The sequence below is a fragment of the Oryx dammah genome, unplaced genomic scaffold, assembly GCF_014754425.2.
Source record: "Oryx dammah isolate SB20612 unplaced genomic scaffold, SCBI_Odam_1.1 HiC_scaffold_16, whole genome shotgun sequence".
Taxonomy (NCBI): domain Eukaryota; kingdom Metazoa; phylum Chordata; class Mammalia; order Artiodactyla; family Bovidae; genus Oryx; species Oryx dammah.
In genome coordinates, this window is record NW_024070200.1 from 24,465,778 (window position 1) to 24,481,458 (window position 15,681).

The 15,681-nt window shown below is 38.0% G+C and overlaps 1 protein-coding gene across 1 annotated transcript in view; it reads left to right on the forward strand.

Moving 5' to 3' along the window:
• Positions 1-15,681, forward strand: part of SNX6 (sorting nexin 6) — a 48,189-nt gene that overhangs the window by 5,797 nt on the left and 26,711 nt on the right. The window contains exons 3-6 of the mRNA XM_040256772.1: positions 5,354-5,458; positions 5,695-5,805; positions 9,005-9,126; positions 11,064-11,187. Of these exons, the coding sequence (XP_040112706.1) occupies positions 5,354-5,458; positions 5,695-5,805; positions 9,005-9,126; positions 11,064-11,187 (462 nt within the window). The remainder of the gene's footprint in view (positions 1-5,353; positions 5,459-5,694; positions 5,806-9,004; positions 9,127-11,063; positions 11,188-15,681) is intronic.

Consider the following 15,681-nt stretch of genomic DNA (forward strand, 5'->3'; position numbering starts at 1 on the left):
TTTTGGTATGGTAGATGAAAGGAAATCTAGTTTCCAGAAAGTATATGTATGTATAATCAACCATTGATTTGACTGCTGAGTATACTGGGTATAATAATGGAAATAATTTATTGCAGGACTCCCAAAATTATTTGTTGTGGTTCAGTTGCTAAATTGTGTCCAACTCTTTGCAACCCCATGGACTGAAGCACATCAGGCCTCCCTGTCCCTCACCATCTCTAAAATTATAACTGGTTGTAAATCAACTATACTTCAATTAAAAAAAAAATTTTTTTTAAATCCTAACTGAACTAGGAGTAAAATAGACTTAAAATTTGGCCAGAACTAGTGAACTTAACAGAATTTCTGTCTGTCTCATGGGGTTTTTCACTGATCGTACTGTAATTCCCTAGAAATAGTTTCTTAGCACTATTACGGTTTGCGCCTTTCTTTCAGGGCTGCCTTGAATGAGAATAGGGCCTGGGGGTTCACTGTAAGGACTAGGCTTTTCTCCAAGCGAGAACCCCTTAGGTTTTGAGCAGAGGAATGAGTTCTAGTTTAGTGGTATCGCTCCAGTGGCCCTGTATGGAATATAGATTGAGGAGGCAAGAGGACAGAAGCAAGAGACTGGCTGGGAAGCTGTGGCAATAATCAGTTACTTCCTTCTTCTTCCTCCTTCCGTCAGTCTATCTCTGTACATGTATTTACTTTTCTGACAAAAGATGAACAGTTTTTTAGGAGTGTCATAAAGTAGGTACTTAAATGTGTAAACACATCAGTGTACTAAACTAGTAATGAATGTCGTCTTTACTAATTATACATGAATTAATCTATCAGCAGTAGGGCAGTGTCTTTATTTCTAAGGATAGTGTATTTGTGTTGCTTAATCCATTTCCTCTGTCTGGGCTTTCTCTTGACCATGACACAAATGTTTAACCTAGTAAGTCTTTGACAAAAGAAAGTACAAAGTTTATTGACCCAGATAAGGATTAAACTGATGAATGTAGTCTAATTAGAATATCCTCAAACTGACCTGACTAGTTGCACAATTAAATGTTAATAAATCACAGTTGTTTGCTTCACTCCTCCCCTTAATAAAAGCTACCTAAAATTACTTATTTTTCTGTAAACCAAGAAGATACTCTGCTTGCGAAATCTGTGCGTGTGTATGTGTGTGTGTGTGTGTGTGTGTGAGGTCACTCAGTTGTGTCCGGTTCTTTGTGACCCCATGGAATATAGCCTGCCAGGCTCCTCCTTCCATGGGATTTTCCAGGCAAGGATATTGGAATGGGTTGCCATTTCCTTCTCCAGGAAAATCAGTGCACGTTGCACTAAATTTACAGAAGTTCCCTGCAGTCCAGGGTTAGGACTGTGATTCCACTGCGGGGGGCGGGGTTCCATCCCTGGTTGAGCAACTAAGATCCTGCAAACTGCACAACAGGGCCAAGAAAAGAAAGAGAAAAAAAAAAAAAAACCCACTAAATTTACAATATGATATTTTATTAAATCTAAGGTGTAGTTGATTGGAAGATATATTTTCTTACATGTACCACTAAGGAAAAAATACAGCCAACCAACTAAACTATTAATTTGTCATCAATTACAGGGCATCCTTACTTCAGGTACATTAAAATGTGGAAAATATGCATCTCGAGTTGATGAAATATATCAGATTATCTTTCTTTTTTCACTTAATTTTTTAAATTGAAGTATAGTTGATTTACAGTGTAGTGTCAACCCCTGCAATACAGCAAAGTGACTCAGTTATATAGTAGTGAAAATAGCTCAGTTGTGTCCCACTCTTTGGGACCCCATGGACTATACAGTCCATGGAATTCTCCAGACCAGAATACTGGAGTAGGTAGCCTTTCCCTTTTCCAGGGGATCTTCCCAACCCAGGGATCAAACCCAGGTTTCCTGCATTGAAGGTGGATTCTTTACCAGCTGAGCCACAAGGGAAGCATGAATACTGGAGTGGATAGCTATCCCTCCTCCAGCGGATCTTCCCCACCCAGGAATTGAACTGGGGTCTCTTGCATTGCAAGTGGATTCTTTACCAACTGAGCTATCAGGGAAGCCCATACACATCCAGACTTTTTTTTTTTTTTAATTCTTTTCCATTGTGGCTTAACCTAGGATATTGAATACAGTTCCCTGTACTATACAGTGGGACCTTGTTGTTTATCCATCTAGATTATCTTTCAGTGAAAGTTTTGTATTGATATGGGAGATGATTTTATTGGCTGGCAAACCCTTATGTGTGTGAAACAAATCTTGTGGTCAGACAACATAATCCTTCTCCATAGTTCCAGGAAATGGAAAAAAATTGAAGTCTGAAGTGTATATGGGAACTGACCATAGGAACATGCACTATCAAAATGAATGCTTCTGCTGATATTTAGCCAAAGTTCCTATGAGATATAAAGAGGAAGAATCAGAATCTTGAGATCAGTTCTAGAACTCAGTTGTTAAAAGAATGAAAGAAGCAAATGGCAGATTGAATTAATAGCTATTAAAGCTATTATATTGGATGCTTTACTAAAGCATACAAGAAGAGAATTTATAGAAAGGTTAGAGAGAAGTAGAGGAATAAAAGCAAAGGAGGGGACTTCTGGGACTGATGGAAATGTTCCATATCTTGATTATGGTGATGATTACAAGGGTATAATCTATGTATTTGTTAAAACTTTTCAAATTATATCCTTAAAATCTGCATTTCATTATATAAAAAAATAGAGTACAAGACCAAAAGTGAGATATAGGAGTATAGGAATGTATAATATAGGTATACTTTTTGTATATAGGAATACTTTTATTGATGAGTTGCAATTTTAAAAAGCCAAGTGTTTTACTGTCAAACTAAACAAAGCAAAAAAAAAGGGAAATAGTGGGTGTGGTATAAAAGGATACTGAAATGGAAGACAGAGAAATATGTTAATAATTTGAAATAATCTTTAATTGGAAGAATAACAGCTGTTCATATGTAGAAATCCTGAAAGGTATGTTTCCAGATTAATAGTGCAGTGGTTAAAAAAATAAAATAAACCTGAAAGTTAAAATGTACTTAGAGATATGAAGTCTGGCAAAATGTTTTATATCATCATTAAAAAGAAAATATTAGCAACTGAGATAAAGTTTTGACAGAATGTAAAGACAGTCCGGAAAAATCTAGATTAGCATTCCCTCGTATGGTTTTTAAGGCTTATTCTGAAAGTTGTTTTGATATGTCTGTGATAGGACATGGGATTCTGTGTTTTTTAATAAGCATCCAAGTTGAGTCTTACCAGGTGTGTCTGAGAAATGCTAGACCAGGCAGTGAAAACATAAATGAAGAACTGCCAAGATTGTTATTCCAAAATCCGTAAGATAAATTTATTAGTTTACTGGGGCTGCTGTAACAAGTTACCACAAACTTATATGGGTTAATACAACAGAATTTTATTCTCTCATGCTTCTGCAGGCCAGAAGTCTGAAATCAGTATCACTGAGCTGAAATCGAGGTGTTGGCAGGGCCATGCTCCCTGAGGCTCTAGCGAAGAATTAATTACTTGTCTCTTCCAGCTTTCTCGTGGCTGCCTGCACTCCTTGACTTGTGGCTTTACCACTCTAATCTCTGCCTCCTTAGTTAAGTTGCTTTCTCTTCTTTTGTCTGTGTCAAATCTCCCTCTTATAAAGATACATGTAATTGTATTTAGGGCCCTCCTGGATAATCCAGGATAAACTCCACATCTTTTTTTTTTTTAACCATATAAGGTGACATCCACAGGGATTTGGATATGGATGTCTTTGGGGGAGCTATAATTCAACCAACCACAATAAACATCTTAAGAGTGGCCTCAATATGAGTAAAAAGAAATAAGGAAACAGATTTCTTAAATTAGAATTAAGGTAAGGGGTTAGAGAAGAGGTAGGAAACAGTTTGAAGACCTGATAAGACTAAATAAAAGCAAGAAAACCAAAGAACAGAGTACTCTATAATGTTTCCAGTATTGCGGAAGCAATGAAGTTATTGGAAAATGAAAAAGAAGTTTATAGTGTTAACTTAAAAATATGATTGCTGATTGAAATTTAATTTAGTATAAACTTATTAAAGTTACCAATAAAGTTTTTGTTAAAGACCATCATAGATAGTATCATACATTTTAAATAACGATTCATTTCTTCTGTGACTGTTAAGTTAGATTGTAATGGTATTTATTTTTTAAAAATATGTCTACTCAATATAGAACCAGTAGTGCAAAAGTGAAACAGTATTTTACTTTCATTACTAATAAACAACTCTATTTAACGAGAAACTTCACAAAATTCATCTTTTAATAAGTCACAAGATTTCTTAAAGGCTTTTTTCCAGTTTTATAAAATTGATGCATATTGTGGAAAGTTGGGAGAATAGAAGAACATAGAAGAAAATCCACTGCAACTCACATTTTGTTGTATTTCCTATACATAATAATTTTATGTGTGCAGTTTTTAAAAATACAATTGAGATCATAGAATGAACAATTTTGCTTCTAGCATTTTTTCCATTTGCATTGTAATTGAAATTTGAAACACTAATGATTAGGTAAGTTTCCAAAGGCAATCCTGCTTTTACAGCTAGAGTATTTGAAGCAGGCTAGTTAGTTAGATTTTTAATATTTTGTACTTTGCATCTAAGACTTGATTTTATCATTTAATGTATTTGCTTTTGTAAATCTCCAAATTACCTTAAGATGTTAGAATGTTAATCTATTTAAAAGGGAGGAAAAGTGAGTGAGATTTAAGAATAAGTAAAATTGTGATTAGAATTATAAGTGACGTCTTCTCGTAGATGAGTAAATAGAAGCACTAAATAGGGAATATACCCAATTCTTCTAATGTACTAAAGCTATAGAGTAAAATTTAATACACATCACAGGAGTTAATAATTATTTGTTAGCATTTTTCTTGGCACTTTGCATATATAATACATTTAACTTATTATATATTCCTAAATTAAAATAAGCAATGAAATTTAAATGATTGGCCATTATTATTTTTATTATTTTTCTTATTCTTAAAGGTAGATACGTTTCTTAATTTTAGGACACTTGAACTTGTAAAGGACGATCATTTTGGAAAATAGTTTACTAGTTTACTTTTTGGGTGAAACTATAGTAAATCATAGTTAGCACATTGACTCATTCAAAGGATAGTTGAATGGTGTAGAATGAAAATTGATTAAGATAACCTACCCAAAGCACCTCCCCCAGAAGATAGATTAAATGAACTTGTGTACTTGTTAGATCTAAGATTTGCTATTTTCGTTTTGTTTTTGCACTGTCTTATTGTCTAGGAGAAGAATGAATTTGCATAAAACCTATAGAATTTTCACTGAGGTATTATTTTTTTGTAGCTTAAAGCAATAAATGTAGATCTTCAGAGTGATGCTGCTCTGCAGGTGGACATTTCTGATGCTCTGAGTGAGAGAGACAAAGTAAAATTTACTGTTCACACAAAGGTAAATGGGATTTTTTTATTTGTGTTGTTTTAATTATTGTGCTGTTATATATGTAATAGTACACTGACTAGAATTTTGGTTTTCAGCATAATTAGAAATTGGATTTTAGTTTATAATTCACTGCTGCTTGTTATCTTTCATTAAAGACTAAGTTTAGAAAATAAGGTATAAAATGTTCATACAAACTTTTATAGTCTAATCTTAATTTTTATTTGAGAAAATCTCTGTCTTTGCAGAGTTCATTGCCAAATTTTAAACAGAACGAGTTTTCTGTTGTTCGACAACATGAGGAATTTATCTGGCTTCACGATTCCTTCATTGAAAATGAAGACTACGCAGGTTACATTGTAAGTATTGAGGTTCCATTTTAATCCTATTTTCTAGGAACTTTTTGGATACTTTATTATGTTTGGAAATTCTATTCAACACTTCTAGTGAACTGATGTAATTTTTTTTAAAAAATTGCCAGCTATAAAACATAATTGACTGCCACCTTTTATCCCAAGTTGTCTTGTGGGGAGTGTGGTGATATCAATATGTAACGCTCTCTCATTTAAACTTAAATTCTTACTGTTTATTAGAATTGAAATGGGTTGTCCTGGGGGGTGATAACTAAGGAGGTGTTACAGACCGTATTGGTCTTGAACCCTTAGGTAGACAGCTGTTTAGAGTTGGAGGGCTCCTGAGAGGTTATCTAATGTGAATATGCACCAGTGTTGTGCCTCAGCTGTGGACTACACTCAGATTTCTGAAACTGTTTCATTTGATTTCCTTGAAATCATCCTGACCTGATTCCATCTTTATCCCTGTGGCCATTACTCTCAGTCATTTGCTTTTTTTTTTTTTTTCTTTCTACAACTTCAGTTTGGTACACAAGCGGCAGTGCTTTTGTTGTTGTTAATTGCCAGTTTTTATAAAGAATACAACTGAGGAACAGCCCAGTGGAAAAGATGCATAGGATGAGATAGTGGGGTGAGGGGTTGGCACAGGACTCTCATGCCCTTTCCAGGATGTACCACCTTCCATTTTCCCAGCATGTCAGTGTGTTTACTAGCCTGGAAGCTCTCCTGTTTCCACCCTCTTCCCCATCATCTTCTTGTATGGTGTTCTTTTCTTACTGCTTTTTTCTCTCATAGACTAAACACTCCTCAAAGATCAAGACCATGTCTTATTTATCTTTATCTGCTGGTCGTTCAGCATCACGCCTGGCACATAGTAGATTTCATGTGTTGGCAGCAATGAATATGTGCCAGTCTGTACTTGGTGCTTCCTTCCCTGTTGCTTTCCTTGGTATAATCCTTTTCTTCTGGTCATTGCTGTTTTAACTTCCCCCTACTTACCTTTCCTTCTGTTTATTTGCTATCTTTGCCTTCCTTCATTTCCCCTTCACAGTTCTTACTTGCAGGCTCTTCCTCTAAGATAGATCTTTTTCTTATATCATTCCCTTGAGTGATACGTCTCTTTTAGACCTTGTGTTTTTATTTAAAGTAAGTGCTTACTTTCCCCCTCACTGTGGGAGAATAGGGGGAGGTTAGTCATTAGTCTCTGCCTTATTCTCTTGTAGTTAAGTAGTGCTTTCTGCCTCTGGTACACTCCAGTCATATCATTTACATACTTTGGAAAAAATAGCATGCATATTTGCAACACATTTAATTAGTGTGTCAGTTCAGTTCAGTCGCTCAGTCGTGTCCGACTGTTTGCGACCCCATGAATCGCAGCACGCCAGGCCTCCCTGTCCATCACCAACTCCCAGAGTTCACTCAGACTCACGTCCATCGAGTCAGTGATGCCATCCAGCCATCTCATCCTCTGTCATCCCCTTCTTCTCCTGCCCCCAATCCCTCCCAGCATCAGAGTCTTTTCCAGTGAGTCAACTCTTCGCATGAGGTGGCCAAAGTACTGGAGTTTCAGCTTTAGCGTCATTCCTTCCAAAGAAATCCCAGGGCTGATCTCCTCAGAATGGACTGGTTGGATCTCCTTGCAGTCCAAGGGACTCTCAAGAGTCTTCTCCAACAGCACAGTTCAAATGCATCAATTCTTTGGCGCTCAGCCTTCTTCACAGGCCAACTCTCACATCCATACATGAACTTAGGGCTTAATGTGCACGTACATTTGAGAGCTCTAGGTTGTCAAGTAGGAGTCTACAGACTAAAGTTTGGGTTCAGTTCAGTTCAGTCACTCGGTCATGTCCGACTCTTTGCGACCCCATGAACCGCAGCACGCTGGGCCTCCTTGTCCATTACCAACTCCCAGTTTACCCAAACTCATGTCCATTGAGTCAGTGATGCCATCCAACCATCTCATCCTCTGTCGTCCCCTTCTCCTCCTGTCTTCAATCTTTCCCAGCATCAGGGTCTTTTCAAATGTGTCAGCCCTTTGTGTCAGGTGGCCAAAGTATTGGAATTTCAGGTTCAACATCAGTCCTTCCAATGAACACCCAGGACTGATCTCCTTTAGGGTGGACTGGTTAGATCTCCTTGCAGTCCAAGGGACTCTCAAGAGTCTTCTCCAATACCACAGTTCAAAAGCATCAATTCTTCAGCGCTCAGCTTTCTTTATAGTCCAACTCTCACATCCATACATGACTACTGGAAAAACCATAGCCTTGACTAGACGGACCTTTGTTGACCAAGTAATGTCTCTGCTGCTTAATATGCTATCTAGGTTGGTCATAACTTTCCTTCCAAGGGGTAAGCGTCTTTTAATTTCATGGCTGCAGTCACCATCTGCAGTGATTTTGGAGCCCCCCAAAATAACATCAGCCACTGTTTCCACTGTTTCTCCATCTATTTGCCATGAAGTGATGGGACTGGATGCCATGATCTTAGTTTTCTGAATTGAGCTTTAAGCCAACTTTTTCACTCTCCTCTTTCACTTTCATCAATAGGCTCATTAGTTCTTCACTTTCTGCCATAAGGGTGGTGTCATCTGCATATCTGAAGTTATTGATATTTCTCCCAGCTTGATTCCAGCTTGTGCTTCCTCCAGCCCAGCGTTTCTCATCATGTACTCTGCATAGAACTTAAATAAGCAGGGTGACAATATACAGCCTTGACGTCCTCCTTTTCCTAAAGTTTGGGTCCTACTGATCTAATACCAGAATATAGTGCTGCACTCTGTTTCTTCCTTGGTGTTAAGGACTTTAAGAAACTTAATTTATAGACTTAATCAACTTCTCTAACCTTAATTAGGATATTCCTCATTCATTCAGGATGTCATTAGCTCTCTCAGACAGCAGTCTGTTTTTTTTTTTTTTTTGAGAGGGAAATAAAGTTTATTAGAGTGGGAGACACTGTTAGAACAGCGGGCCAGCTCAAGGGAGAACCGATGAGACAACAGTCTTTTATAGTGGCAGTAGTGCGACTACTGAAAGAAATAAAAATCTTTAAAAACTAGTGGTTTAGGGGACTTCCCTGATGGTCCGGTGGTTAAGACTGTGCTTTCACTGCAGGAGGCGTGGGATCTATCCCTTTTCGGGAACTAAGATCCTTCTGCTGCATGGCACAGTCAAAACAAAACAAAACTAGTGATTTTATTCTGTGACAGATCCCTCCAGCACCACCAAGACCTGATTTTGATGCCTCAAGGGAGAAACTACAGAAACTTGGAGAAGGAGAAGGGTCTATGACAAAGGAGGAATTCACGAAGATGAAGCAGGAATTGGAAGCGTATGTGACTTTTGTTGTTATTTGTGCTTATTTTTATGCCCTTTTTTTGTTTGGTTGGTTTTTGTTTTTGTTTCTCTGCTCTCTGATATCCCATCCTTTCAATCATTTCACCACAGTGACCCTTTCTGGAAGATGCAGGTTTAAGCCATACAACCAGTGTTAACTATCATGATCAGAGCCTACAGGAAAATTATAGAATAATTGTCTGCATTGTAAAACTCTTTAAATTGCTGTTTTAAATAAACTCTGAAGATTGAAAGCAAAAGATCCACAAGTTCATAAATGATAGTAGAAAGGGAAGTAATGACTTTTTAAAGTCATTATGATCTACACATGTAGATCATTTTATTTTTATTTACAAGGCCTTAGTCGTTAACCCACCTGGTTCTCTTGTTTGAACAAGTGCATACTACCAAGATTTCTGTTTCTCATATAAGTGTGCACAAAGCAACTCTGGATATTTTCTTTCTTTTTCAAAAAGTGTGTATGTGTGTTTGTGCGCGTGTGTGTATAATTTTCCCACTCTTCTTTTGTCTGCCTATGGCTTCTGCCTGAAGGGAAAAGAATAGGAGCAGAGCAATGAGAGAATAGTTTTTTAGTGTTTTTTATTAAATGATTATTAGTTTCATATATACTAGACATATATTAAATTCTTGAAAAAATTCTATTTCATTTTTAGCATATTCGCTGAAAATACAGTTCTTCCCCTTCTCTTGAACATTTGAAATAATTTTGGATTGTTGCATATTGTTTTTCTGTATTTTGAGAGTTAAACAAGGAAGTGGCTTTCCTTGCATTACCATCACCTCCATCACTTTTTCTGGTCATTTCTCCCGTTTGTGCATTTCCTTTTCTCCTCTTCCACTGAATTACAGTTTTTAAGCATATATTCATGCTGCTACTAGACTCTTCTTCAGAATGCTAAAATCTTGACAAGGGAAATTAACAAAGTAGGTCTTCTTTGTTAAAGTGTAAGGTGACAGATATTTTAAGAATTCTGTCAATACTGAGTGCAAGCAGTAGCCTGATAGTGGACAGGTACAGCTTCTATGGTTTATAAGCCTGACAGCTGGAAACGAGCAGCGCACATTAACATTGAAAGAACCTGTGGTTTTCCAGTGGCCCTGATCATGATTCTTTTGTGGTCTGGTTAGGGGTTGGATAACTGAGAACCTTGGGTTTATTCTACTGCTACCTCCATCCTCTGCATCCTTCTTTTTTGTCTTCACTGAATGACTACCCTCACAGAGATCAAACTTCTCCCAACATTGGTCCTGCTGGTTTGCTGGTATGTAAAACTTAACCTGCTCGCACGTAGTTGAAGCAAAAATATTGGGCCTTTTCCTTGAGTGTTTTTTTTTTCCCCAAACTGACATGTATTACTATAAGATCGCTGTGATTCACTGATGATGTTAAAATGTTTTAAACACAGTTCTTCAGTATAATGGAAAACACTGGTCTCTCCATGGTGTGTTTCTTTCTTGTGTGCTTGGGTCTTTAGATGAAAATAGTTATTAAAGTTGAAAATATGTTTACTGAGGTTTGTTTTATTTATTTCTATGAAGGTGTTTAAAAGCAGTAATTATCTAGACATTGAATCATTAAAATTGTATGCTATAATTTGTAGTATACTTTCTCTGAAGCTAAAAACAAAAAGCCCTATAGTTACCTTTAACATCAACTTGCATACGAAGAAAGGTTCATAAAACTTAAAAATATTAACATTTATATATAATAAATACTATTAACTAGCATGAAGTCTTTTCAGAGCTGGGTTTTATATATTTTGTTAACAGTTCAACTAAAACCTTTGTTACATGGATTATATCTTTGTGCCTCTAGTTTTGCATTTAGAATAATTCCTAGTATTTGCTTAGAAAACTGTTGCGGGTGTTTTTCTGCAGTGTTTTACCTTTAATTTTGTGTATTATTTCTAGTGAGTATTTGGCAATATTCAAGAAGACGGTTGCAATGCATGAAGTGTTTCTGTGTCGTGTGGCTGCACATCCCATTTTGAGGAAAGATTTAAATTTCCATGTCTTCCTGGAATATAATCAAGATGTGAGTATTGAATTGATCAAAGCAGTGATCAAGGTTTATTTTTAAAGAGTCATTGGAAGGAGAAGGGAGTTGTTAGAAAAGGCTTAAGGCCTTATAAATACATTTTATAAAATGCTCTGATTTTTCAAGGCAGTTTAATATGACTCTTTTTTAATGATGATACAGTATTTCAGTAGAACTTGAGTAGATTAATTTTTTAAATGATGCTAAACTATGTTACTACATGAGATATTGATTTTGATCCTGAATTGTGAACTTCTTAAGAAATAGGGCTATTAAATTGGTTAATGTTTCTTAAATTTGAGTTTGGAGGCTTCTGAAGCCCTGTGGAGAATTCCAGAGAAGTTCTTGAGCTAAAGAATTCCCAGTTAGTTTTGGGTTGATCATTGACTCTTAATCTGTTTAACCTGCCTCCCTCAGTGCTGGTTGCTGCTAATTTTCCTCCCTCCCTCAAGAGTTTCTTCATTCGTGATCCTGGAAAAAATCTTTTTAGTGGATGGATGATACAGATCTTGGGGTCTCTATTTGGATGACAAGATTAACTCATAATTTTAGCAGAAGAGAGATGTTTCCTAACCTCCATTCATTTCTTCCTATGGTATCAGTGACCACACCCAGGACCTCATCTCACCCTCGAGTTCTTAAACCGTGATACTATGGACTCCAAACATAGCCTTCTGTCCTCGCAACTCCCTTTTTCCCTGCTCCCACTGCAGTAGTTGTTTGACTCACTGCTGCATCTAGACACTTGACTTCCCCTGCACTTTGACCCTGTCAGTAGCTCTTTTGTTTTTCTTTCTTTCTTATCTTGCCTAGAGTGCCTGCTCTGTCACTTACAGCAGTGTTATGACTTTAGACAGATCTCTCTCATTTTCCATTAAAGCTAATTGCAATAATTCTTCTTGATCAGATAATGACCTTGTTCACTGGGAGTGGACACCAATCAGAAAGCAAAACACCCAAACTTCCTGGATCCCCCCATTAGCCTTCAACCACCTTGGCAGCCACACTCATTTAATAGCTTTCTTTTCTTTTTTCTTTTTTACTTTCTCCTTTCCGATCTGGATGCCTTTTTAAAATTTTGCTTGCCTGACTGCCCTGGCTGGAACCTCCAGTACAGTGTTACATGGAAATGATAAGAGCAGACATCCATGTTCTGTCCCTGATCTTAGGGGGAAAGCACTCACTCCCTCACTATCAAGTGTGATGTTAAATGTGAGTTTTTACATAGATAACCTTTGTCAGCTTAAAGAAGTTCTATTCCTAGTTCGTTGAGTGTTTTTATCATGAAAAAGTACATCTGTTGAGATGATCATGTTTTTTATTCTGTTAATGTGGTGAAATACCTCATGCTTTTCCATTTTGACTGAGATACCTTTCTAGCTGTGCTGACTCCCATGTTCTTGTGGATCTATGGGAATCCATCTTGATGTGTTCACCTCTTAGCTCTATGGCTGCTTCCCAGTCTGCTTCATGGGCTTTTCCCGCTGTATATCCATTCATTTAAATCTGATTCTTCCAAGGTTCCTCATTGAGTTCTCTACAAGTCTGTAAGATTTCTAACTCTGTCAGTTCTCTCTAATACCTGCTTCTGTGGCTCTATCAATTCTAATATGCTATTAACTTAGAAATCTGTGGGAATTCCTTGGCGGTCCAGTGGTTAGGGCTTTGTGCTTCCACTGCTGGGAGCACAGGTTTGATCCCTGGTCACGGAACTAAGATCCCATAAACTGCATGGGACAGCCCCGCCTGGCCGCTCCCCCTGCCCCAACTGTATCACTCCTGAGGCCCAGCACTGTTCATTAAATAGCCTCCTGGAAAACCTCCATTTAGATGTCCCCTTGGCCTTTTACCATCAGCTGAACCCTTCTTTTAAATCCATGCCTCCTTTTGTACTCTCTGTCTTATCTCAAAGAAGGCATCACTAACTCCCATTCCCTTCCACCATGAAAATTGCTGAGGACTCCTACTGTCTATTCCTATCAGGAGTCACCAGATTCTCTCTGTCTCATTTTACTGTGCATACTTGCTCCCATCACTAGACCTAAAGACTAGTCCAGACTTTCATAATCTTCGCCTGGGTTATTGAAGCAGACCCTGACTGGTCAGTCAACCTCCAGTCTTAGCTTTCTCAACCCCTCAGTCATATTGAGTTCCTTGGGTGCTTTGCTGATATCCCATGAATAGCTTTAACACTATACTTTGCATATTGTGTGTAATTATATGTTTGCTTCTCTCTGTCCTCCTCTGTAGCATTAGTTACTATAAGAGTAGGGACCACCTGTTAATCATCTTAATATTTGTAACACCCAGCACAGTGTGTGGTTATAATATACATTCATTATGGTTTGTTAAATGAGTGAATTAGTGAAATAATTAATATAAAAAATAAGGTTAAAAAAAAGCTGGAGTGCTTTGAGAGGCCTAAGATAGAGCAGTGAATTCTAACTGGGAATTTGAAAGGGTTTCATGAAGAGATGCCTTTTATTTTGAATATTAAAGTCTGAATAGAGTTTTTGGTGGGAGAGGAGATACCATTTCAGATACAGAGGAACCTAAGATCAGAGCCTCTTTTGAGAACAGTGTGGAGCATGAGGCTCTTTAGGGGTAGGGGTGGAGGTGGAAAGGTAACCTGAACCAGATTTTTTCAAAGTGTTGAGTATCTTGCTAACGGGATTGGCGTTCAGTCTCTGAACATTATGAAACTCTATGAACTTATTTAAGTGTGGAAGAGATGCTCAAAGTGTGATTTTGGAAGGAAAAAGGAAGAAGTTGTAGATTGTGTCAAGATTTTTATTGAAAGGTATGGAGTTTTATACTTTCATACCTTCACAGTCGGTCTCTCCCATCAGGAAGCTTCCATAAGTCTCTTATCTTTATCCATCAGAGGGCAGACAGAATGAAAACCGTAATCAAACTAATCAAACTGATCACATGGACCACAGCCTTTTCTAACTCAATGAAACTATGAGGCATGCCGTGTAGGGCCACCCAAGATGGATGGGTCATAGTGGAGATTTCTGACAAAATGTGGTCCACTGGAGAAGGGAATGGCAAACAACTTCAGTATTCTTGCCTTGAGAATATGATGAACAGTATGATAAGGCAAAAAGATATGACACTGAAAGATGAACTCCCCAGGTCGGTACATGCCCAATATTCTACTGGAGAAGAGTGGAGAAATAACCAGAAAGAATGAAGAGACAGAGCCAAAGTGAAAACAATGCCCAGTTGTGGATGTGACTGGTGGTGGAAGTAAAGTCCTGTGTTGTAAAGAACAATAAAAGGATGATATGGCATCAGAGAAGGCAATGGCACCCCACTCCAATACTCTTGCCTGGAAAATCCCATGGACGGAGGAGCCTGGTGGGCTGCAGTCCAAGGGGTCGCTAAGAGTCGGGCACGACTGAGCGACTTCATTTTCACTTTTCATTTTCATACTTTGGAGAAGGAAATGGCAACCCACTCCAGTATTCTTGGCCTGGAGAATCCCCAGGGCGAGGAGCCTGATGGGCTGCCATCTATGGGGTCGCACAGAGTTGGACACGACTGAAGTGACTTAGCAGCATGGCATAGGAACCCAGAATGTTAGATCCATGAATCAATTGGAAGTGGTGAAACAAGAGATGGCAAGAGTGAACATTGACATTTTAGGAATCAGGGAACTAAAATGGACTGGAATGGGTGAACTTAATTCAGATGACTGTTATATCTACTACTGTGGGCAAGAATCCTTTGGAAGAACTGGAGTAGCCCTCATGGTCAGCAAAAGAGTCTGAAATGCAGTACTTGGGTGCAGTCTCAAAAACAACAGGATGATCTCTGTTCATTTCCAAGGCAAACCATTCCCCATCACAGTAACCCCAAGTCTATGCCCCAACCGCTAATGCTGAAGAAGCTGAAGTTAAACAGTTCTATGAAGACCTACAAGATCTTCTAGAACTAACACCCAAAAAAGATGTCCTTTTCCTCATAGGGGACTGGAATGCAAAAGTAGAAAGTCAAGAGATACCTGGAGTAAGAGGCAAGTTTGGCTTTGGAGTACAAAATGAAGCAAGGCAAAGGCTAACAGAATTTTGCCAAGAGAACACACTGGTCATAGCAAACACTCTCTTCCAAACAATACTTGAGATAACTCTACACATGGACATCACCAGATGGTCAATACTGAAATCAGATTGATAATATTCTTTGCAGCTGAAGATAGAGAAGCCTGATACAGTCCGCAAAAACGAGACCAGGAGCTGACTGTGGCTCAGATCATGAACTCCTTATTGCCAAATTCAGACGTAAACTGAAGAAAGTAGGTAATACCACTAGATCATTCAGGTATGACCTAAATCAAATCCCTTAACAATTATACAGTGGAATATTGTATGGGAGGCAATGATCAAGACCATCCCCAAGAAAAAGAAATGCAAAAAGGCAAAATGGCTGTCTGAGGAGCCCTTACAAATAGCTGAGAAAAGAAGAGACGCTAAAGGCAAAGGAGAA